At 46.1% G+C, this 14,157-nt stretch overlaps 1 protein-coding gene across 1 annotated transcript; it reads left to right on the top strand.

Annotated features, from left to right (window-relative positions):
- The first annotated feature begins 2,639 nt into the window (after positions 1-2,639).
- LBH (LBH regulator of WNT signaling pathway) lies at positions 2,640-13,670 on the top strand. The gene is made up of 3 exons (XM_035321997.1): positions 2,640-2,755; positions 3,410-3,512; positions 11,151-13,670. Exons 1-3 carry the CDS (start codon positions 2,730-2,732, stop codon positions 11,352-11,354), a joined length of 333 nt encoding a protein of 110 aa, XP_035177888.1. The 5' UTR covers positions 2,640-2,729; the 3' UTR covers positions 11,355-13,670.
- The last annotated feature ends 487 nt before the right edge of the window (positions 13,671-14,157 follow it).

The following is a 14,157-nucleotide window of genomic DNA, read 5'->3' as shown; positions in this document are numbered from 1 at the left end:
GTTATTTTATATTGTCCTGATAAACAAAATGCTACAGAGAATTATAAAATTAACTGAAAAAGCAAAAATAAATAAAAATAAAAGCCATGAGAGCTCATCTGGTTTCAATGAGCTCAGCTCCCGGGAAATCAGTTTGCCCCAGCTGAGAGCCCAGAGCTGCGGTTCCTGTCCCCAGATGAGAAAGAAGTCCCAAGTGTTCAAAGCACAAACATGGAACGGTGAAACAGGGATCTGGTGAGCATATTAGATGTGGAAAAAAAAAAAAAGAATAATAATAATAAAAAAAAAAAAGGTAGAAATCAGGCCATGCTGGGCTTTATTTCCTAGAACTGGCTGTAAACAAAAGACAAAAAATGTCTCTTCATACCTTTCTGGGGCAAAGAAAACAAGCATGAGCTATAGCTATGCTTGGACAGCTGTCCTGCATTGGGAACACATCCTCAGGCTTATGGGGGATCCCCCATCACTAGGATACATGAACACTTCCACAAAGGCTTTCTTAAGGGAAGAAATGGAGGTTTAATGCTCCTGGTCATACCTTACCCAAGAAATATTTCACTTCTTGGGGTTCAAACATGCCTGGCTCAGCAAAGCACCAACGTGCTGATGGAAACCATGAGGTGTGCCTTTGCATTCAAAAGGACTCTTAATGCACTTATGGTTAATCACATGGATAAATCTCTCAGTGGCTTCCAGCCAGAGTGAGCAATAACAGCAACGATCCCCACGCTTCCCCATGGGCTGGTGTGCTCACCACATGAATGGGAATAAACCCCGAGATAGGTACGTATGATTTTTTGTTAGTCCCCCCAAAACAAACAAACAAACAAACAAACAAACAAAAAGGCTGCTATCAAGGTAGAACCATGAAACTATCTGCCTGTGCCAGGCTGGATGGAAAAACAAACAGCAGGTGAGCAGCTCGCTGAGCTGCTTTTGCTCAGTGATGGCTGCAGGAGCCTTGGGAGTGTGGGTGGAAGGGAGGGTGAGCCTGGTCCTGTTCATGGGTCTCTTTGGCTTTACTGAGAATTTGTGGGTTTTGTTTGTTTGTTTGTTTTGTTGTTGCTTTCATTGGCTTTTATTTTCTAAGGCCAAGATCAAGACATGTACAGCAGAGCAGGTATGTGTATGTCTGAGAGACAGCCTTGTTTCTGATGACACGTCAGAGGGAACTGAACTACAGCCCTGTCTCCATGTTCCAGCTGGACACATTAGGAGATGGGAGCACTCAGTGCAGGCTGAAAAGTTAATTTTAAGGAATCTAATAATGTGGACCAACAGCACATGAAGGCCCCTGTCTCCAGAGTGGTCTCTCAGCCCTTGTACATACCACGAGGCACTGACTTCAATTCCTCTTCTTCAAAAATGTCTTTTACAAGTCAAGTCTTGTCTTAGGAGAGTGCCCACATTAGCAAAGCCAGTAAGTGGGACCTGTGAGAGGTTACTGGCAGCCCTTCACAGTGGATTCATCTGCACCCACCCAATTTTCCATGCATCTGCAGGGGCTAGATCAGCTTCTTGTGATTCATTTTAATCTGGCACAAAGAAGATGCTTGCTGAAGCCTGATGTAAAACACCCACATATGCTACCATTATATAATATGAATCTAAGAAGATTAAAATATCCGGTCTGAGGAAACACACACACGTATGTATATGCGCGTTTGTATACAGGCCGGGGGTTGGCAGAGTGGAACTGAGAGTAAAGCTGCCCAGCAGAAACACTGAACTTGCACTTGACAGTTTGTACACGCTGGGCAAATGATGCACATATCCAGCGCACAGCACATGTCCATGCTCTGCATTTGGAGGTGCAGCATGTTAGCTACCAGAAGCAAATACGGTTATGTGCTTGGTTATCCATTTTGCCGGTGTATCAGCATGAAACAACAGGTTAAACGAAGACATTCCCTGAATTACACTTGACCTGCCTGCTTATGGCAAGATACTGCTCACACAATGAAAAAATGGAGTGGATGCAAGCCCTCAGACCACGGAGCATCTTCCAGCGGCCCTGTGGCTGAGACCTTCACCTCCTGCTGCCTGCAGTACTCATGCATTCCCGGGCAGTAAATGGATTTGCTGCATCTGTTGCCTCCTCCTTGCTGCTATCGATTCTTATTGCCTTGCTAAATATAGCTTGGCCTGCTGGAGCTTTTCATTCTGATTTTTCTTTTTTTTTCTCCAGTTAAAGGTACCGTACACAGCAGGTGGTTTGAGGAGCAGGGCTGGATGACCACCGACACATTTTGGGGTAATTTATTTTACAGATTTTACACAGGAGCCCCCCCCGGCACCCTCCATCCCATACCCTGGCTCAACCCCCGCTGTCCCAGGCCTCCCAGGCCAGCACAAGGGGGTTTCGCCTCCCTCGGGTGTCACCGAGCTGCTGGATGGGGCCAGCCCGGCACCACACCGCAGCCAAACACCACAACCCTCCGCGAACGGGCACGGGTGGGGTGTGCGCGGGTGGGTGCCGTACCACGGCCCAGCCCCGTACTCGCGAGGCCGAGAACCGATGCGTCCACGCAGCCCCCCGGTCCCCGCCCGGCTTTCCGCCGAGGCCATTCATGAAATGGCGGCGTCACGCGGGGGGCGGCCGCGGGCCGGGCCCCGCCCCGGGGCTATGTAAGGGCCAGGGCGGCCGCGGGGCGCGGAGCCGTGCGGAGCTATCGGGCTGCTGCGGTGCCTCCATCACCTCCCTGGTGGGCGGCCTCCGTTGGGGCTTCATGTCTGTGCTCTGCCCTCTGCCCTGGTGAGTGCGAGCTTCCCGGGGGGCGGCTGCTTGGATGGGGTGGAGTGGGGTGGGGGGGAAGCGGAGAGTCGCTCACCTGCCGCCGCTGGCTGGCGATGTGGCAGCGTGGCGTGGTATTTTCTGTGGTGATATTTCCATCGTGATATTTCCATCCCCGGACGTGGATCCCCGGAGGGGTGCGGGACCCGCTGGCGGCCGCGGTGTGGCATCGGGGGGTGCGGGCCGGGGTGACCCGGAACGGAGCTTTAAAAAACACACAACAGCAACAAAAAAAACCCTGAAACCAATGCTTGTGCTGGTTTACTGTGCCCTCCTGGGGACAGGGCTGGAGGAAGTGGAGTTAGAAAGCCGCCTTGCTGCTGTGAAAACCTCTCTAAGTATTGTTGAGCCGTGCTCCTGGGGAGGACTGTGGAGCGTTGCTGGCAGGGTGCGGGAGGGGGAGCACCTGGTTCGCTAGGTACGGTGGTTTTTCCATCCCCTTGCACAGGGGTTGGCAGTGTGTGTGGGGGGGAAGCACGGCCATACAGGAAGGAAGGGACCAGAAATAGATTGCTGACGGCCTCTTCTGCCTTCTTTATTTTTCTGACGTTACTTAAACCTCGCTTAGCTCTTCTGAAATCCTCAGGTCATGTGAACGCTGTCTTTTGTTTCCAGCCCCGATTATCTGAGATCAGCTGAAATGACTGAAGTGATGATGAACACCCCAGCTATGGACGAGATCGGGCTAAGCCCCCGCAAGGACGGCCTGTCATACCAGGTGGGTGCTTCGTCGGCCGCTTAGGCAGCGACCCCCTAGGGAATCGCTTGGGACGGACAGCGGGTTTGGTCTGAGGTGCCTTTCTGTGGTCTTGCCTTGTAGCGGGTCTTTCGGTGACAGGAATCCCAGCACAGAGTTTTTTCTTGGCAGATGTGACACAGCCTGCACAGAGGCAGCTGCTCTAAGTGTGCAGTCTAACGAGGTGTGCTGCTGTACGCTCGCATATTTATGTCTGAGAAATGAGCTACATGCCTATAGCAGTGCACCGGAGCATGAAATCAGCTGAACTTTGGGCCATAGCTCAGGCCTCAGGTAGAAGCTGAAGGTGCAGCGGGAAAAAAGAGTGTGTATTGCTTTTTTTTTTTTTTGTCAGAATTCTTAGTCTGAATAGTGCAAGTTGTTTGCTTTTTTTTTTTTTTTTTTTGCCTGTGTGGGGAAATAGCAGTTCTGCTTTAGTGCTTGAGTTAGTGGAAAGCGTATGACCTTGCCTTCCTCCACTACAGAGGGAGTGTCTGGTAATGAGAATGGCTGCTAAACCTGAAGCAATCAGGCTAGTCTATGCCAGATGTTCAAACAGTTGTCTTAATGGGTCACCATGTGAAGAAGTCTAACCAAGTCACATGAAATGTTTCTATTATCCAAATTTTCCAATGAGAGTCAGTCTGGGTGCCTGGCTTGTTCTAACAGTTGCTTCAGTGAGGTTTTCCCCTAGTGCTAATGACCTTGATTAGTCTGTTTGGGTGAAGTAGGAGACAGGGCTCTTTGGTTTTCAGTGGATCATCTGAACCTGAAAGCGTTAGAGTTATAAATGGTGATAACTCCTATCTATGCAGGGCTTATGCATCTTGGATTCCTTCTCTGAAGTAGTCTAGTCATAGATGGCTCTTTCCAAATGCCTGCAAGAGCTGGTAAATACCTGCTAGCGCTCTGCTTTGTTGTAAGCCAGACTGATGGTAGAAAGGGCAGAGATACAGAGGGCAGATACTGATAAGGCACTGGCGGTGTGTGGGCTGTGGTTTAAGGTTCTGCCTCTAAATCAGGTTAGTGTAAAGAGGATTGAAGAAATGGCTGCGGCCTTCTTCCTCTGACTGCTAGGCTGAAAATGTCACAGTGCAAAGTGATCTGGTTGGAAGTATCCTTCAACAGCTGAAAACTGAAGTTAGAATAGCAAAGACAAATCAAATGCAAATGGCACTGTGAACTCTCTTCTGTCTCAGGGTTTGTCGCTCCTTGCTTCATCCTGCTTATGGAGAGTGTTTGGTACATGGAAAATTAAATGCTAGTCTGAGGGCTGTAGTGTAATAACTTAAAACCAGACAGGGCTAATAGAGCATGACCGCTCCTGCTCTGAGGATTGGTCTAAGCTGCAACATCTTTCACTCATCCTCACAGCTGGGCACTCAGAATGTGTGATAGCCCTTCTCTATTAGAGACCAAAAAAAAAAGTAGATCCAGACTGGGAGAGGCAAGCTTTTAGTTTCCGAATTGTTTCTTGTTCTAGTAGTGTATCATCTGTGCAGTAAAGTAAATACATCAAACTGAGGTTCAAAATGTTGCCCTTTGGGCGGTGCAGAGCAGGGTCTGCCTGAGAAGTGCTCTGCAGCATGCTTGCAGTGAGCATGGGTGCTGCTGCTATCACCGCATGTGGACATGAGATTATTTGGATCAGAAGAGGTGGCATAGAAGCTTTGCTAGAATTGTAAAGCAAGTCCCTATCTGCTGGGGACAGACTTGCAGACCATACTGTTTTAAAGTATTTTTGTTTTCCAAGCAAAGACCTGGAAGTAAACTGAACAAACAACCGCCTCCAGACTATAAACTCCAGCAATCTGGTTCTTCTGTCCCATGGAGTTCACTGAACTTCAGGGCTCCTGGCTGTCTCCCTAGTTATTTTTTTGAGGGAACTTGACTTGTTTGCTTTTTCCTTCCGCCTCTTCCATTCCTTGACTCTGTTCATAGTCTGAAGTGTCTATTTGTCTAGACATCAGCTGAGGGTATTCACCCCCCAGTGAAGCTTCCCGGTGTTCTGTGGGCTGACCATTGCTGCTCTTTAAGCAATGATGTGAAAACCCAAACTGCAGAAGCCTCATACCTGTGATAAGAGTTGCCCATACAGACCTAGTAATTTGTATGCAGTTTCACTTGCAAAATGTTCTTTCTTGGCATAGTTACCTTTTTCCGGTTAATGTGAAAGATGCTTGCAAGCTGATGTGCTAACTTCAAAACCTTTCAGTACAGAGCAGTTTTTATTCCTGTATTTATTTGCAAGACAAAGTTGCTCTCTGGGCCCTCTGGAGATGGTAGATGTGAATGGTGAAATCTGGGAATGAGTCTCAGAGCACAGGGAGGCATAAACAGAATAGAAGATGCAGATGAGGAGATGATGTCATGCTGGGTCTTGTGCCTGCAGTGAGGAGCTATTTCTGGATCTTTAATAGATATCCCATAATTCCCAAGGGACTGCTAAACAAAAAACCAAACCAAGTCATTGAAATGCAGCTGATGGCTCAAGATGCCCCTGCTGCAAACAGATGTACCTACAGAGGGCTTTTTTCCCTTCCTGCCTGGCAATCTCTGGAGAGCTGGGCCTTTTCCATCCCAGCTGGAGCTAATGTACTGTATTAGGACTGTACTGTATCACTGTTGTACTAGCAACAGGTATACCTGTTCTCTGAAAAGCCTCATCAGCACTATGCCTGCTTGTCCTGTAACACCATTTTGCAGCAGCGTGGATGCTGCTACTGAAATTAAGGCAGGCTTAATCTGAACTGCTGTTAAAACAGTACCTTCACCTAAATCCCACCTTGTTTCGTGAAAGTGGAACGGGTTCTGAGCACAACTGAGGATGCTTTGCCCAAACTGTTTTTCACAAATGATGTGTCCTAAGCTAAGCATGATACTTTGCAGCCCAGCTAGCTGATCCTGTGGGACCTCAGGCTCCCTTTTAAGGGACTGGCATGTGGAATCTGAGCTTGCCTAATGCAATCAGCTGGGGTTTGGTTGTCACGGGGAGCTTGAGCTCTTTAAGTCATGATCACATCACGCTGGGATCTGTCCAGGTTAATCACAGCCACAGTTAGCTGCAAATTGCGTCAGACTGACTGAATCTAGGTAAATAGGCTTACTACTCCATCCAGTGTCCATGGCAAAAGCTTGGGGTTTCTGTCTTGTTGGGGAAATTGGTGTTAGTGAATGCAACCTCTTTGTCAGTCCCTGAAGCGCTGACTTTCTCAGGAGCTGTGGTGCTCAGTGATGAGGGACTTGTGCTGCATCAGTGCAGAGAACAGAGATGTACATCTAGCTTCCCAACTAAACTAGGGATGGGAAGCAGTAGTACAGTGGGTCTAGATACAAAAGCCTGCATCATGAAGGGACCAACATGTTGCTGACCTGGGGTCTAGCAGAAAAGGTTGGAAGTAAGATTCCTCTTGTTTGATTGTAAGGTGCTACTTACCTGTGTAGCCTTGGCTTCTCCTGGGGAAGTCCTGTGTTAGAGCTGGTGCTTGCCATTGTCAGGAGGTCTTCAGACTGGGCTGCGGAATTTGATAATGACAACTGAGCTTAGCATAACTTGATCTTCCACTGTACATTGCACATTTGATGCAGTTACCTGACAAAATCTGCAGGCTTAATTATTTTAGGATGAATTAATGTTTATTCCAGGTCTTGGACCTTAACTGAAGGCATGAGCAAAGCCCTAACTATTATGTTCAAATCTGCTCTCTGAAAAATAATGTTCTGCTGAAATTCAAACTGAGGACAAACGGCTAATCATAACATCTCAGTGCATGTTTTTTCCTCCCTTTTTGATGTCTCATTACTCTGGAAAATTATGATGCATGAAGTTTCCCTGCCACTGTCCCCAAAGACAGGGCAATGTGTTTGTGACTGGGGAGTTGTCATAGCTCATAAACCTGAGTCACACTGTGTGCATACTAGATGGAGCCCGGTTTCAAGTCATGACTACTGTATGAGTGAAACTTAGCAGCATTACTTCTTGTAACTGGAAAATTTCTCCAAAAAGCACACTGAGATGACTTAAATATTTCCTGGAATGAGCTTGCTATGCTTTTTAATGGCAACAGAGTTTTATTTCAGTAACTTAGTATTAGAAATCAGAATTTTGACTTGATTCTGCTAAAGAGGCACAAAACTTAATATTCAAAGGAGTGGTATGTGTACATCAGGGTATATCCTGTACCTGAAGTGATAGGCCTCTCAGTGCAGACCTTCATGTCTTATGTTAGTAATACCACAATGAGGTAAAGATTTCCACCAAAATTAATTTTGAAAGATCTTACCTTTGTCTCCCTAAAGCTGGAACAGTTTTCAGCCTGTATGGGAAGGGAGGCAAGCATTTTAACTATTTGTGCTGGTATGAAGTATACATTTGAATTTGCAAGTGTCACTTGGATTATGGTAGCTCTGAACTAATCTTCTTAATTGTCTGACATCTCTCCTGCTTTTGGTGTTTTTCCCTGTGAATGCTTAGAGAGGGTATGAGCCTCCCCAGGGCAAAAGGAACTTTCCGTTCTTGTTGCCAAGACTTCATTCAAGGGTAGCCAAGTTAGATCATCTGAAACAAAGCAAATATGATCTTCAGAAAATCATTTCAAGCTTTCAGTTTAAATACTGCTTTCGCTACCCTTTCCATCCTGAAAGACAGCAGTTCCCAAAACATAATCTGGAGAGGCTTGTGAAAACCAGTCTTGCTGCAAGCAAGAAGCTACACTGAACAGCATACACATGTGCTTATTACTTATAGATAAAAGAAGACTCTTGCCACAGGCCAAGATTTGGGACACTGCCACAGAACTGGGCATATATGGAAACAATTGTAGTACCTTATCAGGTATATACCTGATAATACCACTGAATTACATCTGCACTTGCTTTTAGCTAGCCTTCCTGAACAACCAGTTGGTGGCTGTCATTTGTCCCCCATCAAGTAACATAAGTCAGCAGTAGGCATCTGTTACAGCTGTGTGCAAGGCGGCTCCCTCTGATAGATGTGGGGGAGAAGCTAAGCCATCACTGCTGTACTCTCTGGGTGATGGGGAGATGAAAAGTCTTCCCCTCAGGTGGGTGAGCAAGCAGAGAAGCTTGCAGACAGGTTTTGTTAGACAACCTGTCCTGGCTGTTGTGTAAAAGGGTAAAAGAGCTAGCAGGTCAGATCTGTGCCTGCTGCATCCTCACTGAGAGGGGGAACTCACTGCAAGTCTTTTTCAGAGATTTTTTTTCTTGCTATTGTCTAAAACTGGAGTAGGACCAGATTCTGCATATGGGAGCAACAAATGCAGCGTGGCCCTGCTGGTGTGGGACAACAGAAAGCTGGTGCTTGCTGATCTTCATGAAAAGAGCCTGGCAGCTCCGCTTAATTTGGGGCTGACCTAGGAGACTTTTCCATACCATTTCCCTGAATGTGCAAACAGTCTTAATCTGAAAACCACTTCCCTTCAGTCCTTGTACTTGGCCTGCAGCGCTGTCCTGCTTGTCATATGCTAGGAAATCTGCCTTTGTATAATTTTTCCATTGACTGTCCACACCCCTTGAAAATGCAGTTGCAACATCTCACTTCATGCTGCTTCTATGATTAAAAGACATGACTTAGTGGAAAAAATCTTGACCTTCTTAGGTTTGGCCTGTCCTGCAACTGTTTGAGATAAGATTGTGCTGTTTTTTTATTTTTTTTCTTTTAAAAAAAGGCTGCACACCACATTTCAGGGCTGTTTGTTTTTTAAGGAAATGACTACTACTTAGTTTCTGGAAAAAAAAAATTGGCAGGCTAGGTCAAATTGGAGCAATTTATTTGAAAATAATATGCTTAAAATGATACCAGTCAAAGGTTAGTTTAATTATTATAGTGCTATTTTTCTTGCACAGGAGGCTATTTTAGTGGACATTATCAGCTTATATAACCTCATGAACCACACTTCTTTTTCCATTGCAACCTCCTAAACAATGTAATGTCAAGGGTATTTTTTTTCCTATCCTGAGTTTAGATAACTTGATGCTTAAGAGCCATCAACAGTATTTCCAGTAATGTACTGGGTGTCTGAAACTTTGGCCAAGTAGAAGCCACAAAGCTCCAAGAAACAGTTACGGTCTCACTTATGCTGGGAGTGATTAATAGCAATTAACTAATGCTGCAACACCCATATGAATGTGTCTGTGTTCAAAAGACCTCACTTGCCCTTGTGCATGTATAAAGCATGTGGATGGTGGGAGCTGGTCTCCTCTACCGCTGTCCCCAGGACAAAGTGGCTGTGTGCAAGAACTTGTGCATTAAGTCATAAGTCATTTTCCTGAGTATCTGGTCCTGAAGTTACTTTGCCTGACTTTGCATCAAGTAGCAGTCTGGCCTTTTCAAGTTCATAACCTGGTTCACATAAAGATTTGGATTTAAGGGAGAAATATGGCTAAATACTAGAAGACTTACAGTTGATGAGGTGTGGTTAATAGCTGCTGGGCTGAAGAACAAGTTAATTGGGTGTTGTTCCACTTTGAAATCTGGGTCAGGCTTTCCCAAAGCGGTGGGTACCTGTATGGTTGGCATAAGGTGCTTTATGGCCAATGCTTAAGGCTTCAGGACAGGAACCTTCTTTTGTAGCTGTTCTCACCCAGCAGTTCTCTGGGGGAGGTAGGGCTTGATAACTTTTTAGTTATAGCAGGGCATCATTTTTCTGTTCACGCTGCCGTTCAGTCACACAAACCTGCTGTTAGTGCTCCACTGCAGTGGCAGACTTCCCTCTACCTGTATCTACCTCAGCTTCTGGTGGGATCAAAGCCTGTAGTCCAGTGGCACTCCCAGTGAGTGTGGGCCCTGGTGCTGCTGCTGGCCACGAGCACGTTTACCCTGGCAAGCTATGGGTGGGAGGGAAGGGTTAAGGTGTTACTGTGTACCTCTAAGGGCTGGAGACAAGGAGGTCCTTATTCTTTGCACTGGCGTGCATAATTCCTGGCCATGCCACAGGTACCTCCTGCCCTAAGAAATATGGTCCAGTTTCCAACCCTCGATCCAGTCTCTAACCCTTCCACAAAATGAGTATCTTCTTGCTGAATTTCACTTCTGATGTACGGTACCTGAAGCATGCAGAACATTGCTGAAATGATCCAAAATGCAGCTAAACTTCTCTTTCTGGCTGGTGCTATTGCCCAGGAGTTGTGCCAGGCACAGGCCCATGTGGCAAGGGTCAGGACTCCTACAGTGCTGTGCTGCTCCACGTCTCCTGTTCTCGTGTGTAGTTTGGCCAGCAGCAGGAAGTGAGATCTCAGATTTGCAGACAGAGATATCTCAGTTTGCAAAATCAGGAGCACTCATGCAAAAGCTGTGGCGGAGGGGTTGAGGCTTTCTGGATGAATAACCAGAAGAGCAGGGGCCTGTTTGATGAGCCCTATCCAAGTAAATGTATGCCTTGGAAGAAGGCCTTTGGGCAGTGCTTGCTTCAAGCAATCAGATGTTATAGGAAGTTGAGGAGTTCTTCTCATCACTTAGTTGTTTACTTTGTGTCCAGACACTAATCCACCCTGAAGACCAAGTGTCTTGAGAGTTGTGTGTTTTTTTTTTTTTTTTTTTTTTTTTTGTCTCAGGCTGCTTGACAGCAGCTCCTCTCACAGACTGTTTCTTGGCTCTTTCAGATTTTCCCCGATCCCTCTGACTTCGACTGTTACTGCAAGCTGAAGGACCGCCTGCCCTCAATCGTGGTGGAGCCAACAGAGGGCGATGTGGAGAGCGGTGAGCTAAGATGGCCGCCGGAAGAGTTCCTTGTGCAGGAGGAGGACGAGGAGGAGGAGGAAGAAGAAAACTGTGAAGATGCAAAGAAGGACAACAAGGAGCAATAAATGGCTTCTAGGGAAAGGCAAGGGACTGCACCCTTCTAAAGGAAGAGCCACACTTTTTCGAAAGGCTTTTTAAAGGAAAAAAAAAGACAAGTTCAACTTTGCACCTGCAAGATCTTAGTTTTTTTGTATTCTCTGTATTGAGAACTGAAGCCCTCAGTGTCAGCAGACCTTCTGAGGAAGGAAGTGTCGCAGAGAAATGTTTGCTGTTCTTGAGATCACTATCTGTATTTTTCCAAGGTGGAGACAGCAGTGAAATTCTGAGCACGTGGTGGAGGGTGACCACACAAAGGATGCTGGAGGGGGGAGCATGGGGATGGAGGAGTGTGGAGGGAAAGCAAGCACAGCAGTGCTCAGCTGTGAGCTGCCTCTGACCAAAAGCCTGAGAACAGAGGAGTCATCTCTCAGATCTGCCTTTCTTAAAGCTTCCATTTTGTGTGTCTGAAGGTAGAAGGGTGTCCATAGCAAAGCATTGCTAAATGCTCTACTGCTGAGGGGCCCATAGCTCTCTCCAGTTCAGCACCTCCTAGAGTCATGTTGGGGTCATACATCCATAGGAGTAGTGGGCTTCTTGCTCTCGAGCCTGTACCAGTCACTTTCCTAAAGCTGGTTTTTCCCCCTCAGTTTGCCTTTAGCCCTTTCGGTGCTGAACAGCTGTATTTGCAGGGTGATGTTAGGCTGCTGCTTGTCATCTCTGCTGCTGCAAGGATCTAGTTTATCTTGCAGGTGATTAGCATGAGGTAGTGCAAATCCAATGTAAAGACACATTCTGTTTGCAGCATGAGCTCATGTAGATTTGAACACCTTGGATTTTTCTCTCCTATTCGCCAAGGCTGCTGCTGTTGGTCTTGTCTTGTTTCTATGCCCAAAGCTACAGGGTGGGGATTACACCTGCTTGCCTTGGTGTCTGAGGCTGTAGGGTTTCATATCTCCTACTTGCTGCATCATGGGCTTGTGAGGGCTGGGTTGGGGGATCTACAGCTTTGAACTGCAGGGCCTCTTCATACCCTGGCAGTGCAGGGCAGGTTTGGCTGCTCCTGTAGGAACCTGCAGAGGGGGGAGTGCTGCCAGAACCGGAGGTAACCCAAATGTTAGATACCAGATCTAGGGTGGATTGCCAGTGGGAAGGGCGAGGGCTGCTGTTTAAAGAGTATTAGCCTGAGTGTCCTGAGATAGGATGTCTGCTTTGTGGCATGGGTGAAACATTTGTAGGTGTTTAACGAAGTGCAGATTGGTTTGCAAAGTCTGTGGCTGTCCTTATTTACCATATCCTGCTCCAAGGAGGAATATCCTGTCTCTGGGGAGGAGGCAATTCTGCTGCCAAACAGGGTAACCCACTGTTTTCCTGGAAAGTGATGCTCTTGTGGCTTTGTGGATCAGCTCAGGGAGCCAGTTGCTCTTGGAATAGGATGAGAACAGTTACTACCTAAACCAAATCTGGAGTCACAGAAGAGGAAAAGAAGTGTCAAGGCCTTAACCAAACTTTCATAATAATCCCAATGCCACCCCCCTTTGCTTATAACAGGTTTCATTTTTAAAATCTATTTGAACATGTGTATTTGTATTTTTAATACCTCATAAGTAGTTAAGTGCTGGTGGGGGTTGGGAACTACTTTAAAAATGTTGACAGGATTGTTTCAGTCTTTGTGTTTCAACATAATGGCAATAACTTATCAGTTCTGCATCACTGTTTCAGACAGATAGGAGTTCGGAGATGAGTTAGCACACAGCAGGACAAATTCAGTGTTCCTACACTGCAGCTGGTCTCTAACCTAGTGATGCAGGCCTGATTATACGTTCTCCTTGACTGTCTGGGTGGATGGATTGTCACGGAATGGTCATGATGTAGCGATGCCACTTTCTCTGACAATTGTTTCAGCTGTTGTATCTGTAACACTTGTTCTAGTCTTGCTGTTGTAATGGAATGAGCTCGTACACCTGTATACCAGCCAGTTGTCCTATTTCTAAGTGTTACCCTGTTGGTCTCAGGCTGTACCACTAAGTCAAAAGCTGTATATCAAAGATAATACCATGTTGCAGCAATGAGATGGCAATCCTTGGACTTCAAAGCTGCTGTCTGCCCTAAAGACTTGTGTAGTTCTGTCTGCATCCTTTTTTGGAAGTATTGTGTATATTTCTATTTGTCGTTGAATGCATCTAAAGAACAAAGCACTCCAGTAAAAATCCTCCTGTTGTATGATATACATTCTATATTTCTGTAATTCTTTTTTGAGCCTCAGGGAGAAGCTAGCATTTTTTTCAAACTACATTTTTGTCACTGTGACAGTTGTAAATAAAGTTTGAAAATGCTTTCCAAACGTACTGGCTTTGCTCTTACTGCTGGGGTGGGTTTGGATAGCCATATTTCCAAGTAATGACCAGTGTTTGTGTTTCAGGTATGAGGGGTGCTGACTTGCAAGGCTAATGCAAATATCCTAAAGTACTCATACCTATCAGGTTGAGGCTGTCCTTTGAACATGGGGGCACTTGTTTCATGTATCTGGCTCACCTCGCAGCATGTGAGCCTGAATCAACTTGGAGAGTGAGGGGCAGTGTCTTTACCTTCCATCTTTCCATAGTTGGTTGTTGCTGTGTGCTGCAGCAAAGCAGTGTTCAATTTGCATTGTTCTGGAATTAAATTTTGTCTTTATAAATTTATAATCTTAAATTCATATCTAATCTGTACAGCTGTATCCATAATCCATATCTAACCCCTTAGCTGACAGCATGAAATTGTGGAGAGGTGAGGTTATTCTTACCTGTTCTTATTACTAATAGTAATACAGTATCTGCACGTGTTCCCTGT

Source organism: Oxyura jamaicensis, chromosome 3 (genome assembly GCF_011077185.1).
Source record: "Oxyura jamaicensis isolate SHBP4307 breed ruddy duck chromosome 3, BPBGC_Ojam_1.0, whole genome shotgun sequence".
Lineage (NCBI taxonomy): Eukaryota > Metazoa > Chordata > Aves > Anseriformes > Anatidae > Oxyura > Oxyura jamaicensis.
Note: the sequence above shows the minus strand (reverse complement) of the source record. Positions and strands in the feature narration are given on the sequence as shown.